At 40.9% G+C, this 23,571-nt stretch overlaps 1 protein-coding gene across 8 annotated transcripts in view; it reads right to left on the bottom strand.

Moving 5' to 3' along the window:
- Positions 1-298: 298 nt before the first annotated feature.
- Atp2b1 (ATPase, Ca++ transporting, plasma membrane 1) overlaps positions 299-23,571 on the bottom strand; it is a 111,514-nt gene continuing 88,241 nt past the window's right edge. For 2 of the 8 annotated variants that reach the window (NM_001359508.1, NM_001359507.1), the window contains exons 12-22: positions 23,064-23,301; positions 16,859-17,038; positions 16,153-16,240; positions 15,662-15,768; positions 11,792-11,983; positions 11,345-11,558; positions 10,747-10,958; positions 9,412-9,519; positions 7,545-7,727; positions 7,011-7,164; positions 299-3,634 (exon numbers count right to left, since the gene is read on the bottom strand). In NM_001359508.1, the coding sequence (NP_001346437.1) occupies positions 3,609-3,634; positions 7,011-7,164; positions 7,545-7,727; positions 9,412-9,519; positions 10,747-10,958; positions 11,345-11,558; positions 11,792-11,983; positions 15,662-15,768; positions 16,153-16,240; positions 16,859-17,038; positions 23,064-23,301 (1,702 nt within the window). In that variant the 3' untranslated portion in view covers positions 299-3,608. The remainder of the gene's footprint in view (positions 3,635-7,010; positions 7,165-7,544; positions 7,728-9,411; positions 9,520-10,746; positions 10,959-11,344; positions 11,559-11,791; positions 11,984-15,661; positions 15,769-16,152; positions 16,241-16,858; positions 17,039-23,063; positions 23,302-23,571) is intronic. The other 6 variants (XM_011243548.3, XM_030245244.1, NM_001359509.1 and 3 more) reach the window with 5 other exon arrangements.

Genomic DNA, 23,571 nt, shown 5'->3' with positions numbered 1-23,571 from the left:
ATAAAGTGTTCTTAACAAGTTCTACACTAAACTAAACCGCTGCCCTCCCTGGCCTGCAGAATGGACGCTGTGGCTGAGGGCTGACACTCTAGCAGCTGGGGTACTACACCCCCTTCCCTTAGAGAGGGGAAACCAGGCAACTGCATGAGAACACGGAGTCCCCGTACCCATCCTAACATTCCAAGTATTTTATAGACTCTGCATTACGTAGGTTAAAAGCAAAAATCTCAGGTAGGAAAAAAGGAATGCCAAAATATGGTGTTCAGATCATCCCAAGGGTCAAAAAGTTCAGTCCCCATTCAGAAACAGATAAACAGTATATTTATTAAATGAGTTAAGACAAATAAACTTTACAAATAGACAAATAATAAAAGGCTCAGTGGCTAAAAGAGATGGTAAGCATCATTAAAAGAAATCAACACCATCACGGTAGTATCCCAGTTGGCTTACACGTGGAAATGAAAGTTTCAAAGAGCAATTTCACAGAAATGAAGCCAGGTGGTTTTTTTTGTTGTTTTGTTTTTTTTTCTCTTATAAACAAATCACCATTTTCTTGGTTCAAAACTGATAATCTGTTATGAAAATTACCATATCACATATTTGTAAGATGACAAGACGTAACTCATCCTCAGAGTGTGACAACTATTTACAACCACGGAAAGGCAATGATGGGGAGAAAAGGGAGTCTAAAAAATATACAAAGATTAAAAACATTTGGGATGCAAAATTAAACAAGTTTTTTTTTTCTTTCTGATTTTGGTTAGAGAATAAAAGAGAAAAATGTGAATTACAGATGTTGATTTAGGTATACACACTATAGAATGGGATCCAAGATCTTTAACAGCTTGCTTGTATTTTTTTTTTTTTTTCCTACTTACATAATGCTGTGGACATTTCTGGTAGAAATTACAGTGTCTCAAAGAGAGAAACGCACACCGAGCGTGTTTTGCTATTATGACTTCACGGATGTCCTAAGACCCACTTATGGATTTAGAGGTGGGGTAAAAAGCCATTGCCTTGAGTTTTGGAAAAAAAAAAAAAAAACCGGAAAAGCTAGACACAAACCCTCCAGAGCACATGCAGGTCTCATTCTCTTGGTAATTACATTCATATTTAAGCATAACCAAAATAAAAAAGAAAGCTGAGAACATTTCCCTTTCTCTATTCCCTATGCCTCACAGGCTTCTTCAGTGGATAGGGTCAATTCTTAGAGTTGAAAGGGTTCTTCAAGAGGAGTCCCCCACCCTCCGTCAGGGTGAGTCACTGCCCCAAGATCATGCAGCACGTTAATGGCAAATTCAAGACGAGGAGTCCACCTTGGGCTCCTGGTCTAAATATGCGTCCCAGCATATCATGCTACCTCTTTTTACAGTATGAATAACTACAAACACCTGATGAGTAAAAATGTACAGTGATCGATGGGACAGAGCCGATGTGTTTCTAAGACTTGCAGAGAGTTACTGCAGGCAACTGATGGGGAGAAAAAGATTCCTCCCACCCGCCCAAAAAAAAAATATATATATATATCAAGCACCATCAACTAGATGTTTCTTTGCTAGGTCAGCATTCTTGGATGTAGTAGTCCTCGTAAACTTTAGGTCAGCCTGAGGATTGTTTAACTGGCGAGATCTGCGCCCTGAAACAATACCACTTTCTAAAAGGTCAAGACGAGAGGCAGACAAAGGAAGAAGGTAGACAGAAAAGAAGCAGAGAGCCTGGAAATTCAATTGTCTCAGAGATGAGCATAGAGTTCGGCATAGAGTTGGTTATTACAGAGATCGTGTTTAGCCGCTTCCTCAAATCTTCATGCGCCATCCCTTTAATCTAATCTGTGACTGGGACACTTAATAAAAAACAAATACATCAGACAACTGTGGTCATTACTTCGTATAAAATGGCGAGACTACTTTACTTTAGATAAAAGTAGATTCTATGAAGGGTGTGCTAGGTGGCAAAACTGCTGTCTCAGCTCGACTCCATGGGGTGACCAAGAAAGGATTCAAACAGCCCTTCCTGAGGCTGCCACCAGCTTGAAATTTATTCTAGTTGTGGTTAGAGGAGACAGGCCAATGCGGCACACGTAGAGAACCAAGGAGCTGAGCTGTCTGAAGAACCATTGCTGTGTATTTATTTAATAAAAGGGCATATTTATTTATGTTTACAAACAAGTTTCAAAAACAAAAGGAAACGATGTATGCCTCTCTCTATTAACCTTTCTCAAAATGCCAACAGCCCCCTCTATGCTGTGTGAAGGTCTCTACGCAGTTATTAGAAAAATCAATGCAGTCACTCACAGTTCACTAAGACATCACTGAACTAACATATTTAGACAAAAACAAAAAAAAAAAAAGACTAAAGGTTTCTCTTGTACTTTGATAGTTTAATTTGATTGGCCTGAAATAACAAAGGCATTTCAAGCATCTTTCATTGTGTATTTGATGTCCCGCAATAAACAATCTACTAAATTCTGAACAAAAGGTTATTAGCAAGTTTTCAAAAAATTTAAAAATTAAACAGTTCTTTCAAAACCATTAAGTAGTAAATGTATTTAAGAAACTAATTAGGACAGATGCCATAACTTCATTAGAACACCACTGCTCATGGTTTTTGTTGTTTTTTTTTTTGTCTTGTTTTCTTTTTTCTTTTTTGTTTTTTAAACAAAGCATTAGTGTTATCTATTTGGCTATTAGTATTAGCAATTTATCTACATATGTAACAAGATAAATTGTAGGCAAAAATTTAGTACAGTTTCAATAGAAACACCCCCCCCTTTTTTTTCCTGAAAATACAGCAGTATTTGAAGGACTAATTTTTCTCTGCATTACTATAAGGAAGCTTCCCGTCTATGAAGAACAAAAAAAGTATCTACAAACCTTGTAAACAGATCTGTATCATTTATAAACATAAATAATCCAAATTATTAACAGCCAACAGCAGAAATTAAAGTATTCACTCAATGATCCAGGGCTCTCTGTCTCACCCAGCGTCACTCCTCCCTCCCTCCCATCAAGAACTGAGATAAACCACAGCTCTGCTAGTCAGGACAACGTTAGGTACCACTGACGACCCACAGGCCACTCCTGCCGAGTCACCGCTGTTCATCTGTCAGTTCGTTTCTCCCACACCCCAAAAAAGCACCCTCAGTCTGGCAGAAAGCTTTGCTTTTGTTTTTTTTAAAAAAATAAATCTACATTCGTACAAGTGTGTCTTCTGTTGAAGTCCAGAGACAAGAATACTATCTTGTCCGTCACAATATGTGAAAAGACTCAGTTTCGATTTGTTTCTTTACAATGCAGCTAGTGTGTTACCATTCATCTTACAATCAGAGTGATGTTTCCAAACTATGTAGTGGGCTTCCTGGGGATGAAGAGGTAGCAGACTTGTTCATTTCTATTGTAAGGTGAATTCCGCTGTCAACAGCATTGTTATTTTTGTTAGGAGAGGGCGGAGGGCTGGAGTTGCGTTTTGTTGGGGCGTCGTCTTCAGCATCAGTGTCATCAATAAGGGGGATGTGCGGCTCTGAATCTTCTATCCTAAACTCAGGGTGTGTCATAAAGTTGTGGATTGAACTTCTTGATTCTGGCTTCTCTAACCCTTCGTATAAAGAACTACGAAATGCATTCACCACTCGGATCTGTAAACAGCACAAAACACAGAGAGATGTCAGGACGCCAGGAACTTCGCCACAGTAATGGTTCACTTATGAGTTTGAATCCACAAACAGCTAGGTATGAGTGAATCGAATTTGCATGTAATGCAGTGGAACTTGCAATACACTGTAAAAAAATGAATATTTTAGTAGGACACTACAGAACAACGAAACCACGTACTCTAATCGAGAGGTACACGTTCAAAGAAAAACTAACAAAATCTCAATGTTACTGGCTACAAATTTAATAGCCATTTTGTAGGATTTTTTTTCCCTAAGAAGACAAAAACAAAAACAAAACAAAATGAGAACTTAGCCATACACAAGCTTACTTGAATTATATTTAAATAAAAAAGCACATATTTCTCAAAACAACTCAAGGTTAACAATGTCAAGCACAAAGGGGACTATTTATCATGCTAGGAATTAGGGTGTCACCAACTATGAACAAGCCAAGCAAATATAAGCTGAGTGCCACAATGAAGTCACATCTGCCCCACTCCTTCCTTAATTAAAATTGAAGACGAACCCGAATACATATCTATAAAATGCTACTAAACAGCTATAAATATTTGAGTATATGCCATTTTTCTATAAAAGTGTTAGTGTTTTGTTTTTCTGAATTAAAGATTATAACTTAATCACTATAGTTCTCTGGAAAGAACAGATTCCAAACACATACCTTCTGGGACTCTTTGAAAAAAAAATTCAAGGAAAAGACAACAAGTTTCAAAGTTTCCTTTCTAGCAACTATTTAGACTTATATGGCCTACAAATTTACCTCTCTTTTGGGGTGTATGCTGTATACAGGAAACTAGGTTAAAGTATAAAAATGTCACTGTAGTGCCAATAGTCAGGCCCAATAAACCGGTGTCATTCAAAATTTTTTCAGAGGATAAAATCAATTCTGCCGAGCACTTACATTAGTTAAAATATAAATATTTTATAACATAGAAATGTTCACCTTTGTTTCAGTAATTTTAAGAATGAAGGCACCGTTTATTTACTCATAAAGTTGAGACCTGATACCAACATTCTGGAAGGAAACAGTAATCAGTAAAATGATCTTAACAGGGAAATGATAGCTAAGGCATTGATTCCAATAGACAATTGAATGTACATTTAAAAAATATATGGATGGACCTGGAGGGCATCATCCTGAGTGAGGTAACACATTCACAAAGGAACTCACACAATATGTACTCACTGATAAGTGGATATTAGCCCAAAACCTAGGATACCCAAGATATAAGATACAATTTCCTAAACACATGAAACTCAAGAAAAATGAAGACTGAAATGTGGACACTATGCCCCTCCTTAGAAGTGGGAACAAAACACCCTTGGAAGGAGTTACAGAGACAAAGTTTGGAGCTGAGATGAAAGGATGGACCATGTAGAGACTGCCATATCCAGGGATCCGCCCCATAATCAGCATCCAAACGCTGACACCATTGCATACACTAGCAAGATTTTATCGAAAGGACCCAGATGTAGCTGTCTCTTGTGAGACTATGCCGGGGCCTAGCAAACACAGAAGTGGATGCTCACAGTCACCTAATGGATGGATCACAGGGCTCCCAATGGAGGAGCTAGAGAAAGTACCCAAGGAGCTAAAGGGATCTGCAACCCGATAGGTGGAACAACATTATGAACTAACCAGTACCCCGGAGCTCTTGACTCTAGCTGCATATGTATCAAAAGATGGCCTAGTCGGCCATCACTGGAAAGAGAGGCCCATTGGACACGCAAAATTTATATGCCCCAGTACAGGGGAACGCCAGGGCCAAAAAGGGGGAGTGGGTGGGTAGGGGAGTGGGGGTGGGTGGGTATGGGGGACTTTTGGTATAGCATTGGAAATGTAAATGAGCTAAATACCTAATAAAAAATGGAAAAAAAAATATGGTTACATGCCCCTTCAAATTACTGTCATTCTTCACGCTTGTCTTTCTGCATGAGTGCAGTGTTAAGTCTAAATCAGTGTTTCTCAACCTGACGGCCACAGTTCTTTCGGGTGTGGATAGGGAGGGGATTCCCTATTAGATATCCTCCGAATCACCCGTTTACATTCCAGTTCATAACAGCGGTAAAATTATAGTTGTGAAGAAGCAACCCAAGTCATTTTATTTCGGGTTTCACCAGGGCTGCAGTGTTTGGGAGACTGAGAACCACCAATCTAAATTAACCGCCCTTCACACAGAGTATCAATACAGCGATACAGAGTATCAATATGGTGATACAGAGTATCAATACGGCTGAGTGACAAAGGGAGACAGAAAATGAGTTCTCCTCCCACCTACCAGAGGATGAGGAGGTGTAGCCAAATGGAGTTTCTCCACCTTAAGCCAGATGCAATGTCCCTACACCCCATGGGGTTTTTATGGACTATGGTACAGTGTTAGCACACATAAGCAACCCCAAGACCTCTCAGACTCTAACGTGTCATTCACCTGACTGGGAATCCTGGGGAAAGGCAGACTCTAATCCAGGAGAGCTCCTACACAGTCTGCATTTCTGCATGCGCGCGCGCACACACACACACACACACACACACACACACACACACACACACACACAACCAAATGCAGCCAGTACATATTTCTTTTGACTTTATTATCATTCCATAATTCTACTTCACCATGCATTTCTATTTTAACTCGACAGACTAACAGCAGTGAATACACTGCCAAATTTGTTTGTGACATCAGAATATTATCTACAGTGCACTTTCAAGCTGAACTGATTGTACAAAAAAGGGAAGAGCCCAAGAAACCGATCAATAGAGAGAGCGTAAAAATAATGAAAGCTTATTCAGTGGCTCACAGGATAAAGGCAGACAGAGTTCCAGTTAGGAAGGCAGGCAAGTGGCTAGCTATGCAAGAGCCTCACTTCATGCTGCTAACTTACTTTCTAAACGGACAACGTGAAAGCTGAGACGCCAAATTCACTCTTTAGCTTTGCAAACGTCAATTTTCTTGTTTTGTTAGCTCAGTTTCAAGTCACATGCTTCCGGGAGCCATGCAGTATGGATACGTTGAAAGGCATATACTCAAAAATTTATAGTCGTTTCCATAAATGCTAAGCTGTAGTTTTAGTCCCCGTATGAACTCTAAGAGTTAGCCCAGAGACAAGCTCCCAGGTTTCGAGTGTAATCTTTAGTTGCATCTGACCCAGCTTTCCTCTACCCCTCTATGAACTGAAACAGTAACAATGGCAACACTTGAGGTCTCAGTCCACTTTACAAAAAGAAAGCTTTATGAAAAGCCCAAACAATGAGTTTAAACAGTCAGGAGAGAATGAGAAACGTTAGGTGTGTGGAGTAGGAAATGTTAATTTCATGCACTTAGGAACACACACTCACACCCCACAGTAGTAGAAGCAGTAGAAGAGGAAAACACTACATGTGTAGGGGTAGAAATATTTGTTACATCATGATGCTGGCTGGCGATGGAGGGTTGTCGCCTTAGAGCCCCCTGAATGGAACTTCCACTCTGGAAAGCATTCACTACATCCATCTGCAAGGAATCAGAGATCGTGACAGCTTGCTCAGCAAGAGAGAGAGAACAAGAGAAAGGACCGTTCCATCAACCAACATTTACAACGTAAAGGAAAAGGCACTTTTACAGAGCAGATAAATAGGCAAGATGTAGCATTTTGAGATGAGAGGGGAAAATAAAAGCTAGGGGGGAAAAAAAAGCTGAGGGCCTATAAGAGACATTCTTTCATAATCAGTGAAGAGTTTCACTCAGTTCAGCCATCAGTAGTAGTTTTCAAAAGAATACATTTTGTGGGCTGGGAAGGCTGGAAAGGCAGTTAAAAACACAGGTGGGCCTCTCCCCAGGTAAACAACGTCCTTACTCCCGTCAGCTCTCCTACCTCTCTACCAGACCCATACCTGTGTTTGGATTCTGTTCAGGCCTCTAAACCACAAGATCTGGCCACGCCGCAACTCCCTTTCGGCATGGTCAATCTCTTCAACATCCTCTGCTAATTCCTCCTCAGGTATCTCCTCCTTCTGGGTTCCATGACCAGCTTCTTTTAGAAACTTTAAGCGGCTGGTTGGAATGGTTGAAATAAGCTATAACACAGGGGAAAGAACTTAAGGTATTAAAAAACGGCAAGAGTGTTCATTTATCTTTACCAGAGAAGCAGTGAGATCTTGGAGGTCAGATTTTTCCCAAAATAAAAGTTATTCAGTTATACAAATTACATAAGTTTGCAAGGACAAAATGTTTTCTGAATATGAATTAACTTGCTTGTATTTCTTATATTTTAGACATTCATGACAGTGAACTGCACGACCATGTGTACGTATATAGAATTTCCACTTGAACGCTTATTGATTACATTTGCTTCAAATAAAAAGTGGTCTAACTGGATGCAAAACAAGCTTGTAATCCATTAGTGCTATAAAAGTTCAACAAACGAAAACATCAGAACCCAGAAAATCATTAAGGTTACACTGAAATATTTTAGTTAATTATTTTTAGAAAACTTAGCTATTTAAAATTTGGATCAACACTGATTGATAATAGCGATACTTAGCAAGGGATACCCCCAGAGACAAGAAGAATACCAGAAACATCATCAGCCCATTTTAGCAGTTGAGTGTTAGCAGGCAGAGTTTACCAAGGGGAAAGCAAGATGCATCCAGACACAGACCAGCCTGGAGCCCTTGGACTCCTGCCGCCTGACTTCAGAAGTAAAACAGGCTCAGATATGTGAAGTGACTTGCTCATGGAATGGCTAAGATTCCAGGTCTCCTGGGCACCAAAGCCAAGACTTTTTTTTTAAGCATCACACAATTAAAATCAACAGGCAAAATGAACGTGAGCCCACTGCTGCACAGCACCCAGTTGCTTCTTCTTGACATTAGGCAGATTTCTAGATTGTAGGCTTGCGCTCTGCCTATCAGAGAACATTGCAAAATAATTAGATTGGAAATCTACAAAAGAAATGTGGACCAATTACGGATCATAGAGAAAGAGATTTTTAAGATAATAAAAAGACACGTAGAACCCAGAAACACGACTAAGAAAAAGATAAGGAAGGGTGAACTAAATATAAGCTGAGTTTGGTTTGCTCTGCAGAACGGCAGAGCGCACACAGTTCCACAGTCACTCACTACCCTTGGCTCACGGATGTGTTAGCACTGATTTTCCAGCAGCGGTTTCATACCGGTAACGAAAGCCTGGAGGTGAGCACAGTGGCATTTCCACCCGCCTGTCCTTAACAGAAGGGCATGCGGCTGCAAGCGAGCCGAGCCGGCTCTCAGGAACCGCTGCGGAGAGCTTACTTTTCCGTCTTTCTCATTGACAGATGCACTGTTAAAACCATTCCAATGCCTGAAAATCCTTTTTTTTTGTGGCTGTGTTTTCCGGATACCATGATTTTAAAGAACTGTTTGCTAGGTAAGACTCAAAACTTCTTCTAGGCTTTAAAAAATATTAACTTATATAGAAGAATAATGGAAGTATGTTTATTCTGAAAATACATAAGTAGATGATAAAGACACAGGCGTTGACATCTTAACTAGTCATGTATGTGCCCTTTGTAACTGCAGCAACCTGATTTACAATCTTTAGTAAAGGGCAAAAGAACAGAGCACAATAAGCAAGCGCCATCTTGGACAAGCCGCCTAGGGAAGGGAGACAAATCCCGTGTCACTCAGGATCCCCTTTTGTGACTCAATGGTAACCAGAATAGTAACAGAAACGGCTGCATGTTTTTAAAAAGAACCACAAAAGCAGTGAGATTTTTACCTGGCCCCAGAGTAAGGTCCCCATTCCCAGGAATATCGACCACAGCCATTGCTCTATTGAAAGTTCTGAGCAGCTGAAAGGCTTCCCGCCAAACTGCACAATTATTATCTGGAGGGATAATCAAGAGTAAGTTTATTTAAATGACAACTAAAATAAAGTAAAATCTCGACCCCAAGTTTTAAATATATATAGGAAGTTATGTTTAATAAAAATAAAAATCTCATGACCAAAGGAATACCTGTATGTTCTCGCTATGTATGTCATGCAGCTACATTCCTGGCTATGCTTTGAATCCTTCATGCCTTTCATGAACGGCTTTGTGGGAAGCACACGTTATGGAGACGTGGATAGAGAGAATGCCTCCTTGCTTTCTCTCCTACGTGGAACTCACTCCTACTTTACATTTAAATGTTAAGCCAACTATGAACGCTCTGCAATGAAAGAAACGCAACCTGGCAACACTGTGAAATGTGGGCTAGCTCTGCCAAGTCTGTCCAACAGTGAGCCTGAAGTCCAACGACATACGTACATAAAATTCACGCTGGGACTCCTTGACTTTTAGTGTCCTATAATAGCATACCTGGCAATAATAGGTATTAAGCAACCAAATATTCACCTTTGTCTGAGTCTGACCATTCTTTCTGATACAAGTAGCTATGAAATAATTGAAATGAAAAAACAAAGTAATTTGGTATGAAAGTGGTTATCATTTTTTCTTTAAAAAGAATTATAAGTCTAACTCTTTGCATTTACTTGTTCATTTCATTTCATTTCATTTCTTTTCGTCTTTTAATGTCGAGAATATTTGTGTGCTTTTCCAGGGTGAGCTGCCACCGACTGGCCAGGAGTCTAGCATTCAGTTTCCTCATAGGTGATGTGACCATCAGGTCTGGATTTTCAAAAAAGCATGAAACTAAAAACCATCCTTTTGTACATCAAGAAACAGGGAATGAGAAAATGCTCAGTGTCTCTAGATTGTTTTTTTTTAAAGTAAAAAACTTTTGTGTTTTGGTAGAATTAAGGTGTAACAGAAAGGCATTAAGATACTGGGGGAAAACCAATAATCATGTGATTGGCTGATTTGGTCTCATTAACAATAATTCTTTATAGTTAAAAGAAAGCTAATTGCTTAGGCAGAGGTGGAACTAACTTCTGAGAAAGCTAGAGACAAGCTGCAATGGCTTTCAGAATATACTTTAGGCAACGTGAAGTTAGGGAGTCGTCAGAAGTCACCATACAGAAGCATCTCTCCCCACTGGAGCACCATGTGAACAACGGACCAGTTTACTATGTCTCACAGAATAACCCACCTAAACTCCCTTCCCATCTACTGACCTGCACCACAAAGGTGCCCAGGACAATGGTGCAGAAGATGGCGTTATTGAAGATTCCTTCAAACACATTTCTTTCCCCGTGAATTTTCCGGGCGTTTATTTCATTGAAGAGCTGCATCAGCACAAAGGTATTGAACACGATGGTGTAATGTTCTGACGGGGGAGCGTGCAGAGGCGCATTCCTCCCGCTGTCGATATCAAAAAACTTTTCTCCTGAAACGAGATGCCACCATTTTGTAATTATCACTGAAATCACCCGACATGCAACTTAACAGAGTGCATAATCGCAAAGCCTGGCCAATCTGTGATGTGCAATGACCACACAGAAAGAGCTGGAAGGGAACCTGGGGTTATTTGGTGCAGCCCTGACACGATGGAGACATGTCAGGACCACAGATCTAAGTGCACTGAATCCCAGATAAAAGCTAAGCCTCTTCACTTCCCCTACCGTTCCCCCAAGTAAGTGAAACTTGAAGACACACCGTGGAGTCAGGAACAGACCTTATGTTTCTGAAATTCTGTCACACTACAGCACATTGAACAGCATCAATGTGCAACAGACTCAGTTTAACTGGAACGTGATTACAGTGAACTCTTACCAGCAAATAAGAGTGTAAAGACCACTACGAGCTGATAGAATGCATGGCCCAAGATGTTCTTCATCATCGTGCGTGAGATGAGAGGCTTATTTCTACCATAAGGCTTCCGAAGCAGGAGTGACTCGGTGGGTGGTTCCGTAGCCAGAGCCAGGGAAGCCAGCGTGTCCATGATGAGGTTTACCCAGAGCATCTGCACCGCCTTAAGTGGCGAGTCCTAGAAAAGACAGGCTTCCTAATAGACATTCACAACGGCTCAGGGGGAGGGCAGCAACTTTCGGAAAGCCTTTAGTAGGAAAGACTTCTACAAAGACTTAAGGAACAGAACAGATTACGGTTCATGTTAATTAGCCTATAATATAAAGCTTCATCTTACTTCAATACTTAAGGACTTTAAAAAGGTAGAGCATATAATTTTTTGCTTTAAAATAAATATTAACAGTCACCTACTTGAGTAATACAAGCGCCCGTGAAAGCAACAATCACTGCTACTACATTAACAGTAAGCTGGAACTGAAGGAATTTTGAGATGCTGTCATAGACATTTCGTCCCCACATAACTGCTTTGACAATGCTTGTAAAGTTGTCATCTGTGAGAATAATATCAGACGCTTCTTTAGCCACATCAGTTCCAGCAATGCCCTGTTAAAAAAGCCTGTGAATTAGACTATGGGCTTAAAATATCACTTTACATATGCAAATGTGCACCATTACACTTAACAAAAAGAATTACATTTATGCTAAAAGAAGGTAATACTGTCAATGCTAAGATGCGCCTGGGAAGGACTCTCAGGCTTAGCTGACTTCCTATGTAAGGAATGAAGCATGCAGTGCAAATCAAGGGATGTCTCCTCCAAGGCCATGCAGAAAGTATGCTTAAAAACACCAATGGTTTTAGAAAGGCTGGCCGTGGTGAAGGTGGCAGGGGACATGTTGGAAGGACTGGGAGGTAGGAGGGATGAGAAGGAGGAGGTGGAGATGATCACTACACATGTACAAGTGTGTGTACTCTCAAGTTTAAAACAGTATTGAAAAATGAGAAGAGATTAGAAGCGAGAAAGGTGAGGGACGGGAGAGCTTGCACGGAAACCGTAAGGATGAAGCAGATGATGACTGATACTAACTCAGGAGACCAGAGCAATCTAAAGCTTAAGCAGTCAGGAGGGAAGCGGAGACGGCCTTTCCCCCATTACAGAATTCCTAGCTGGCTCTCAGGCCCTGAAGTTTCAGGGAACACTTAGAGACAGGGGAGAGGCGCTCTTGAAGACCTGAGGAAGCACTGGGGAGCCTCAGGCTAGTGAGACTGTCAACAGCAGGATGGTAGGTTTAGAGACTGTGGGTTAATCAAAACAAGTTAACTGTAACTATAAACATCATAGATAATGTTCACATACGGATGCTAACACAGTACATATGATTTGGTATAGTTGAAACCAGGCAGAAGCAGCAAGCTCCAGGAGTCTCTGGCAGTGTGCACTTTCTGTCCTACACAGAATGGTGTGCACTTGAGTTCGGCTGTGCATTTATGACTTAGATGCTTCTCTGTTAGGTGTCCTCCAGGTTTAATAAAATGAAAACACGAGGCAACCAGATCCTCAGAGCTCCTTCTCAAATGCATCCAGTCAGGTAACCTGTCACTCCTACTCCAGGTCCCAGAAGGTCGGGAGGTGGGGAGGGAGGTCTGTAAGATGAATTTGGTAAGAGCACTGACTGGTCTCTGAGTCATTGCAAAGAGAGTCTGGGAATGAGGGTTAGCCAAGTATGTTACAAATTAGGAAAAAAGTTAATTATATAAGAAAAACATAAGTTGCAGGAAATTAAAAAAAAAAAAAAAAAGAAGTTCTCCAGAAAAGTAAAAATACTTGTAGGAGACCATGTGGCTCAGGGTGGAATGGAGCTGACAGTCATAATATAGACACAGTATAGAAATGCTGGTCTAACCAAAATGACGACACAACCCCACTGGCAGACCAGGAACACACGCATGAGCGTGCAAAGGCCCCTGATATCTGTGTAAGAGCCGAGGCCTCTTCCTTAGGAAAAGCTAGTCGTCAATGCTCCCTATGCTGACAAAGCAGTGGGGTCTTTACAGTTTATATAGATGGGGGAAAAACCCAACAGCTAACATGGTCAAATCTTCTTTTGGGAATCAAAAAATAAATGGCGCATGGTAGGCACATCTGATGAGCCCCGTTAGAACTGCTGCGTGCAGTGTACGGATCGGCACTGAAAGGCTGAGATAGCACTTTAACTCAAAATCAGCAATTACAAGCCATGGTCTTCTCTCTCAGCCTCTACGGAATCACCTCAGTTTTATGACATAGGTTACGAATGCAAACCTTCATAGCTCTGTTCAAATCCTTATAAATTTAAGAAATAGTTATAAAAGGTAGGTTAGCTGGAATGGGAACCTGGAGTTCCTTAGTGTGACTGACTACCTGCGCACGTGTCTCTGATCTGATCTGTGTTGTCTCAGAAGTCAAGTTTTAGCAGAAAATGGTTTCAAGTCCCAGCCACCCAGACTGACTCCTTCGCTTTACTTTTGAAATAAGTTTAAGTTTAATTTTTTGAATCTAATTTAATATTAAATCATGCAAAACCCTAAAAACAAAACCCACTACCAACACAGCTTCTGTACTGTATTTTTGGGGGGGGGGGTCTGGATTGGTGAGTTTTGCTAACATTTACTTAAAACCTTCAGTATCTGTCTTATGCCCAAGTTTTTCGGAAAAGAACAACTTGTTCCATGGTACTAGTTTTGGCATCCTGGCTAAGTGTCAGGGTCACAGAAGGAGCAAGAATCTGCTACATGCGGAGGAGCGACAGTTACTGATTGCAGTGTTCCCAAAGAGGATGATATCACTTGCTTAAAGCACAAGGCAGAACCCCCAAGAACTCCTCAGTCCACGTCAGGAACTCTTCACAAGTTTCAGCATTACATGTCAATACAGTTGTCTAGAGGTAAGGTAGGGTAGGGTAGGGTAGGGTCGGGTGAGTCCTTGAAATAGTTATTTTTGCTTGAGGGGAATTTCCTCTTACCACCTCTCTTAATTAAGTCTTATCACCCAGAGTCATCTTCTATATCTCTATTTTAGCGAGAAAACCTGGGTGGGTAATCACACAAGCACAGCCTGGGATACAGAAACACCCTCCCGCACAAAGCCCTGAGTGTCACACTGGGTTTTGGAACTCAGTGTCTCCCATACTGTGGGAAAAGCACCTCTAAAGCACACTGATATTTCTACAACGGCCATGAGTAGTCACAGGAATGGAACACGTAACTTATTTAGAACAGATTTTTGCAGTCCCTTCATATGAAGGTTGCAAACCTTCATAGCTCTGTTCAACTCCTTATAAATTTAAGAAATAGTTATAAAAGGTAGGTTAGCTGGAATAGGAACCTGGAGTTCCTTAGTGTGACTGACTACCTGCGCACATGTCTCTGATCTGATCTGTGTCGTCTCAGAAGTCAAGTTTTGGCAGAAAATGGTTTCAAGTCCCAGCCACCCAGACTGACTCCTTCGCTTTACTTTTGAAATAAGTTTAATTTAATTTGTGAAACTCTCCAGTCCAGTGCAGAAATAAAAAGAACGAGTTGCATATTAAACAAAAATATTCAAAATTTCAAGGTTTTTTTTTTTTTGGTTATGTTTTAGTTTTGGTAATTAGCATTATTTTCTAATACAAAGAGTAAAGAAAACACTTAGTTGAGGATTTTGTGGAAAAGCAGGCACCTCCCCCACTTAAAGCAAATCTCTTGTATGTGGAATCTAGATAGAAAAACTATGTAAGGCATCCGAGTAGAAGAGGGTGGATGGTGAAGGCCTAGTGGAGGGGGAGGGGGAGTGAGAGAGGGCTGATTTGTGTGGATATGAGCAGAGTATGTCATATGCATGAGTAAGGCTGCCATAATGAAACGCAGTATCTATTCATGAAGGTGACTGAATCGCTACATAAAATGATGACATTCAGGTACTCTTTAAAAGCCATTAGTTAGGTCACCATTCTTATGAGTCTGTTTAAGAAGGTGGCTGTAAGATGCCGGCGAGGGGAATAATGTTTAAACATGTCTCAGAGTACAAAGCAAATGTACACAGTTACAGCTGTTCAAAGAAATCATCTTCTGGCCAGACTTGATAGTATCTAATAAAGGTAGCATATAAAATAGTTAGAGCTATAAATTCACTTACATCTTTTAAAACTAATTTTGAGGAACATTGTTTCAAATCGATAGCAATTTTGGCAACAAACAAACAAACAAACAAAGCAGACAGTCTCCTAGACAGCAAGCTGTATGTAAACATTAGCATGGGTTCCTACCATTGCAAAGCCAACGTCTGCTTTCTTCAGTGCAGGCCCGTCATTTGTACCATCACCCGTTACAGCTACAACCTGTCGTTGCTCTGAGACTGTGCTGTCAATTATACCTTAAATAGAAGGAAATAGTAGTGCTATCAAAATCCTTCAGAATGGATGAAGTGGTTCCGTACAATATCCTTATTAGCCTGGTTTAGAGACTCGAAAATTAGAAAAATATATTTAAACAAATGTAAAAATATAAACTGTTTTGCTATGGAGCAAAAAAAAAAAAAAAATCAATTCTAGCAACTAAGGCGGCTTGGGAGTAGTATTTTATGGTAATTACTGAAGATAAATGCAATTTGTCTAATATATCAGAAAGAAATATTTTTATATTTTACTAGAAAAATGCTATTTGTGACTCAATTTAATAGTCAGGATTGTTTGAACTTCAGGAGGCAGAACATGACCCTGTGTTAGGAAACTGTGAGATGGTTGTACAATGTACTCACCTTTCACCAGTGTATGTTTGTCAGTGGGAGATGATCTTGCAAGTACTCGAAGCTTTGGCCAAATCTTGTCTATCCTTTCTTGTTCAATCTATAAATTTTTATCAAGGTTAAAATGTGCCAAAACTAGTCTCAGTTCCAAATCAGCTAGCTGCCATATTCACCCGTGGTTCCTTACTCATGGTCCAAAGACCTGGGACTTGTCACGTTTACCAGTTCTTGGGCGTGGCCTCAGGTCAACAGTAAATATTCCTGACTGGGATGTATCAATCTATGCATTAACACACTGTCTTGGTGGCTCTGATTTCTGTACAAGTTTGAAAATACACTGCAATCTATACCATAAGGTTAACTTGTGAACCTCCCTGCGGCATACTGCCTATGAAAATCAACTTCCTTAGCATGAGAACTCTGAGAATACAGAGTCTCCTAAAGTCTACATCCTCTTTGCTCTTTCAGCCCACCTTGGTAGTCTTATAGTTCTGGACTTATAGACATATAGTAACTCCTTTCATAAAACATCTTGTAAGACACAAGCCTTTCCAGAACCACCACTCTTGTCCCCTAGAACGCAGGACTGTGTTGCTTCTGAACAGCATTACTGAGGCATGGACCCTAACAACAAATGTATATTCTATATGTATTGGTTGAGGAAATTACTAATGCACTAGGAATATCAATTTAAAACTTAAGGGAAAAAAAATCTTACCTCTCCTTTTTCATTTCGTATTCTTCGGTTAAAATCTTTACCTTCTAAGCATAGGAAATCTTCCCCTGGGTGTAAAATACCACATTTGGTAGCAATGGCCCGAGCAGTGTTAATATTATCACCAGTGACCATGCGCACAGTAATTCCAGCCCTCTGACATTTCTTTATTGCCTCTGGTACCTGGTTCACAGAGGAAAAATAAAATCATTAGGATGGAAATTTTTTTTTTCCAAAGAAAAACATTGAACAAACATGACTTCATAGACCACAACTGACACATTGATCTCAAGATGTCCAATATTTCTTCAACCACTGCCAATAGTGTCTTTGTTTCTATTACTACCAGTCATTTTTAGCTGCTACCCTTGCTTTGTATACTACCTTCTCAATACTATTTAAGGTCTCTCTCCCTCTGGAAACCATCAGGCAATTCTTAAGGCAATTAAATACACACACACACACATATATAATATATATACACACCCACACACCCACACATATATACATACAGACACACACACACATATATAATATATATATATATATATATACATACACACACACACACACACATATAGTTATAGATGGCCCACTTTTACTTCCTTTCCCCTAACCAGTGGTTCTCAGCTTCTGGATGACCCCTTGGGCGGGAGGGTCGTATATCAGGCATCCTGCACATCAGTTATTTACATTACCATTCATAACAGTAGCAATATTAGTTATGAAGTAGCAATGGAATAATTTTGTTGTGAGTCGTGAGTCACTGCACCAGGAGGAACTGTACTGAAGGGTCACAGCATCAGGAAGGCTGAGGAGAGCCGTCCTCATCCATCTTTAAACCCAGTCACCCTTCCTTCTCACAGGGAGAACTGTACTCAAGGTTCTGTCTATAAGGTGGGCATCACAGTTCCGAATACCACGCTTTCTAAACCTCAGCATCTATCAAAGCCTAGGAGCCAACTCTAATTCCTTATCCATTCCTCCCCCATGCTTCTGTAAGGACCAACAGGTCTTAACATATTTTATCCCAAACTTCTCCTGAGTCAGTTCTATTTTCAGAACTTATTGCAACATCCTCTAACTGCTCTCCCTGTCTCTATGCCATTTATTCTTTAGAACATCTGATGCAGTTTCTGATAAAATTCTTTTACGAAATGACGCTTCATTCAGCTGTTACACACAAAGCGCAGAGCTCTCGGTACTACAGAGTAGCAGATGGCCTCGGAATAGTTTTCTAGATTTACTAAACTTTACCACATATAGACTGACATGGCAGGGCGTGCTTCTGCTACTGTAGTTTGCTCAGGAAATCTTTCTTGCTCCTCTGGTGGGGGGGGGGGGAATCCATACAGATCCTACATGAGCAGAAGCTGCAAATTCAAATGGCTTCAGGGCCATGCAGAGAGCAACTCTGAGGAAAACATGCTGGTAATGACACCCAAGGGAAACGCTTAATGCAAGGGATACTCAGCTCTTGTCTGGTTTGGTTTTCATGGCAGAATGAGGAGAGCCCAATGCCAACACGATTACGATTTTAAGAGAAAGGAGTGTAACACTTCACAGACATGCAAGCTGTGTGCCTGTAAGTTCTGTTAAGTTCAGGTTAAATGGAACTTCTCTGGAGCTCCATTGAACTGAGTCCCTAGCTAGACATTTGGCCTTCATTTATTTATTATTAAATATCTCTATTATTGACTACCCCACCATATTACAGATACTCGTTTATTCATGCCTTCTGCAAATTGATCCTTTTCTCAAGGCAGGACCCTTATGTTTGAATCACCAATGCAATTTCTTTCATCTATTTACATATTTAAAGACCTGGTAAGTAACTAGAGCTTAGTATTTACTGCACTATTAAGTTAGATCAAGGGTGGCACAAACAGCAGGGTACCTGATAGTCTTATGATAGTTAAATAACTACACACAACTTCAGCTTGTATCTAAATGTAAAGGTTTACACTGTTATCTTCCCCACGCTGGCCTTAGGTGTATCATTGAAAGGAGACGTTCTCCACACCCACTGTACCTAATATTTACTAAGTGCTAGGTACCATTTGATTGATGCGGTGATGAATTCGAGGAGCGACACTGTTTGGGTTATCTATTTTTAAACCAAAACTTGATTTAGCTGAGAGTTTAAGGGGTAGAGGACATGGCAAGATGTAGGCCACTCAATATTTAGTTTTAATGAGCTAAAATGAATATGGGTATTGGTGGTTATGAAGTTTCTGTGTCAGGTGATGAGATTATTCTGACTGTAGTGATATCTGCACAACTATCAGTCAGCAAGAGGAGGACCATTAGAGCTACAGTTGTATGATACAGGAATTATATCAAGCTGATTCATAATGATAAACTACATTTATTTTCTGCCCACCAAACAGAAAACGTTTCTAACTTCCAACTCACACACTGCCTCCATTTTTTTAAAAGTAAGGCACTTAAGGGAGGTGACATGTCTTGTTTAAGCTCCCAGCCAGCTGCAGGAAAACTACATTTGTTTTGATTCCCGATTCAGAACTGCACAGGCCAGACATCAGAGCAGCTGGCTCATAGTCTCGCATTCCACCCCTTCTGCACCCATCAATCTTGTGAAGAACGATCAATTAATGTATTATAAACAGTGGTTCTCAGCCTGTAGGTCGCAACTCCTTTGGGGGATATAGAATAACCCTTTCTCAGGGGTCCCCTAAGACCATCGGAAGCCAGGCAGTGGTGGTGCACGTCTTTAATCCCAACACTTTGGAGGCAGAGGCAGGCGGATTTCTGAGTTCGAGGCCAGCCTGGTCTACAGAGTGAGTTCCAGGACTGCCAGGGCAACACAGAGAAACCCTGTCTCAAAAAAGCAAAGCAAAGCAAAGCAAACCAGACCATCAGAAAAAACAGATATTTACATTACAATTCATAACAGCAGCAAAATTATAGTTATATAGTAGCAATGAAAGTAATTTTATCGCTGGGGGTCATCACAACTTCAGGATCTGTATTAAAGGGTCACAGTTTTAGGGAGGTTGACAACCACTGGTTAAAAACCAAAAAAACGAAAAAGCAGAAAACCAAAACCCCAAACCCTCTTCATCAGCGAAAACATCAAGACTATGGTGGGGTTAAGGAGACTCGGGTACAGACACCCTGACTTAGTATCTATTAGATAAAATTTAAGCTGCAAGCCAACACACAGAACTCTGCCTGCTCTTCCTAGGGCAAAGATCTAGAAGAGCCCATAAAATGGCAAAAACCAAGCTAAATTTATCTCGATCTCTCAAGCTGCAGTTTTGTTTCACTCTTCTGACATGGCAATACCCTCTGCCACTCATCAAATGATGGAAGGTAGAGACTGGCTCCTCTTCCTCTGTAAGGCTTCTAATTGGCTCTCAGCCTCTACCTGTTTCTGCGGCTGTACACTTTCCCCAGGTCTCTTTTTGTCTCATGAGTAATTTCTCCAGCTTCAACTATTCTGTGGCTTCTAGGTCCAAATGCTCACGTGATACACACAGGATGTCTCATATAACTCAACATGGCCAAACCCAGCATACCCAAAGCCAACATCCCTAGTATTCCACCCCTGAAGTCATCCTTCATCTCATCTTCTGCCATCATCTCCAATATCACTGGAGTTGAGTGTTACAAGTCTCACCGTTTTTCTGCTTCTGTATCTCTCTTTCTCGGCTTCAAAGTATTTTAGCACATAAATAATAAAATAAATAAATAATGTTATGTGCCTAAATTTTAAAAGAAAAACTTCAGAGGGCTTGCAGTCTAGTTAGAGCAGGGATAATCTTATCTCTTGATTCTTTACACGTAGCACCACGTTGGCTTCCTTCCTGTCTTTAAAATAGTTCAGTACTATTTCCTCACCTGCAGTCCTCTGCACATTTTGCTGTTTGCCTGTATAATGGCTATTCTTGGTTGTTAAGTTGACTACATATGGGATTAACTAAAACCTACACAGCTGGGTACACCTGTGAGGGATATTTTTCTTAACTGTATCATTCATAGTGGGAAGACCCACATTTTTTTTTTGTTGTTGTTGTTGTTTTTTTGTTTTAGTTTTTCGAGACAAGGTTTCTCTGTATAGCCCTCGCTGTCTTGGAACTCACTCTGTAGACCAGGCTGGTCTCGAACTCAGAAATTCGCCTGCCTCTGCCTCCCAAGTGCTGGGATTAAAGGTGTGCGCCACCATGCCTGGCCTGGGAAAACCCACTTTTAATGTGGGTCACATCTTCTGCTGGCAGCCTATCTAAAGGACATAGAAGAAGGAAGCTTGCTTTGCCTGCTTGCTCTCCCCATCCTACAGGCAAATCCACTCCTTCATTGGCATTAGAGCCCACTTCTTCAGTAGTCTAGCATATGCTGAAGACTAGCTGAGAGCACCAGCCTCATTGACTGAACAACTAACGGATTCCTGGAATGGCTGGTAGACAGTCACTGTTGGACTAGACAGAGCAGAGCCTGTAAGCCAGTCTAATAAATCTCCTTCCTATATAGATATAGATTCATTCTGTAAGTTCTGTTCCTTTAGAGAACCGTGACTAATATAGCCTGGAATGTTCTTCTTGCAGCTATTTATATGCCTGGCTCATAGTGTGTCACCATATTTCATTTCAGCTCAAATTCTTAATATGGTCTTCCTTGACTATCTTATTTTACGACCCTGTGCATATCCTTTACAACTCTTATGCTCTAGCAAGTCCCATTTAACATCACCTTTCCATGCTCATAGCTGTGCCCTCACCCATTTAAAACATCAGGGTTATGCGCCCAGGGACTAGTAGTATTCCTTCTAAATCCGTTCCTTCCCACAATACACTGTCCTGGCATCTATCCTTGTACCTATTTGGGTGTTTCCTTCCCACTGGCACTCTATCTAAGCATCTATCCTTGTACAAGTTGGGTGTTTTCTTCCGGAATACAAATTCTCTCACAGTTTTGCTCCCTGAAATCAGTATTTCCAGTTCTTAGATGGCTGCCCTGCATGACAGGATGAATCAATTAGGCGATGCAATCATTAAACAAAAGCAGTTCTTGTGTTGTTCCCTCTTTGCTTCGAAGAACTTACTGTGCTCTCTACGTTCTTGCGCCCCTTCCTTAGCTCTAAGACTCAGACAGGCAATCAATGTTTAAGCAGTCCTATTTGAGCCTTGCAGAGAGGGAATATAGCTTGGTGGTCTTCCTAACTCTTGTTTTACAGAACTGGGGTTTGGACATACTGTCTCCTGCCTACAGTCCCACCGCACATCTCAATTTTGCCCTCTGTAAAATCAGAGCAAAGATTAGGTTGATACCCCATGGTCTCTGCATAACTGGCAATGGACTAACACCAAATACTGTGCTCATTGTCACCCAAGACACTGACTTCTTTGAAGCCAGGGACCAGATTTCTAAACTCTTTCTGACTCTAGTCCATCGAACAGTACCTGGGATATACTTCAAAACCAAAAAGCCATCAAATGAACACAAATTTCAATCAACTGAAAAGGACAAAGTCTAGCACGTTCGGCTACCAGTTATGATAAATGTTTGAATTTTAAGTTAAAAATTCAGTTTTCCAGGGCTGGAGAGTTGGCTCAGAGGCCAAAAGCACTCAGTGGCTGTTCTTCCAGAGGACCCAGGTTTAATTTCTAGCACTCACATGGTGGCTCAGAACTATCTGTAATTCTAGTTCCAGGGGATCTGACACCCTCAGAGACACACACGCGGGTGGACCGCCAATGTACAGAGAATAAAATTGAATAGATCTTTTTTAAAAAAATTAAAGGTTTCTAATTGTACTAGTCATACCCCAAGAACATAACAGATACAAATAGCCAGTGGCTTTTGTCTTGAGAAAAATCAGACATTTCTGTCTTCACTCACTGCTCTACTGGATGGTCCTGGTCTGGACAATGAAACCAATCATGTAAAGGTGTTCCTTACTAAGGCCATCATCATCAACAGAAAACTGTGCCAGTCATGGTACTGTGCTAGGTCATGCTGGGTCACACTCACGGGAAGCCAGGGGAGCTGCCTCACTGAATAGCATAAAAAGTAACGCATGTTAACTACATTATTATTGTCACCTTGCTGCTATTTCATTCGTCTTTGGTTCAGAGAAAAAAGATCACCAACCCCAGACATTTTACTGGAAGGCTGATTAACGTGGCTACCGCCTAGCTCCGTGAAGCACAGGGCTCTGCACAGTCAGAATGGGAGCTTTCACTACCTCAGGCCTCACAGGATCTTCAATCCCCACAACCGCGATACACGTAAGGCCGGTGACGACATCATTCTCATTATCCCACTCTGGTTCTGGCTCCCCCGCTGGGAAGTCTCTGAACGCTAGGCATATGGTCCTCAGGCCTTCTGATGCCATGGGCTCGATCACAGTTTTCACAATGTCATCGCGGTCTCTGGGTCGGAATACTTTTGCCTCGCCATTAGCACTCAGGATTTTGAAACACCTAAAAGGTAACATCGAATCCAAACGTCAATAATTAACAAAAGTAAGAGTTAATGGCATTTCTGTCAAGTGCAAGGGTAGGAGAGAAGTCACAGGATCTGGTGTCAGGAAAGCAGGGAACATTATATGTTGCTCTCTATAGACCTCGTAACTCTTCCTTTACAAACACTCTTCCTCTGTCTCGCTCTTAGTTCCGGTTCTTAACCAGCCACCTCGGGTCACCTCTAAAGTTTCTCTTTAGGAAACATTATTCTTAAAACATTTTCACAAA

This window comes from Mus musculus, chromosome 10 (genome assembly GCF_000001635.26).
Source record: "Mus musculus strain C57BL/6J chromosome 10, GRCm38.p6 C57BL/6J".
Classification (NCBI taxonomy): domain Eukaryota; kingdom Metazoa; phylum Chordata; class Mammalia; order Rodentia; family Muridae; genus Mus; species Mus musculus.
The sequence above is the reverse complement of the archived record's forward strand: the minus strand, read 5'-3'. Positions and strand labels throughout refer to the sequence as shown.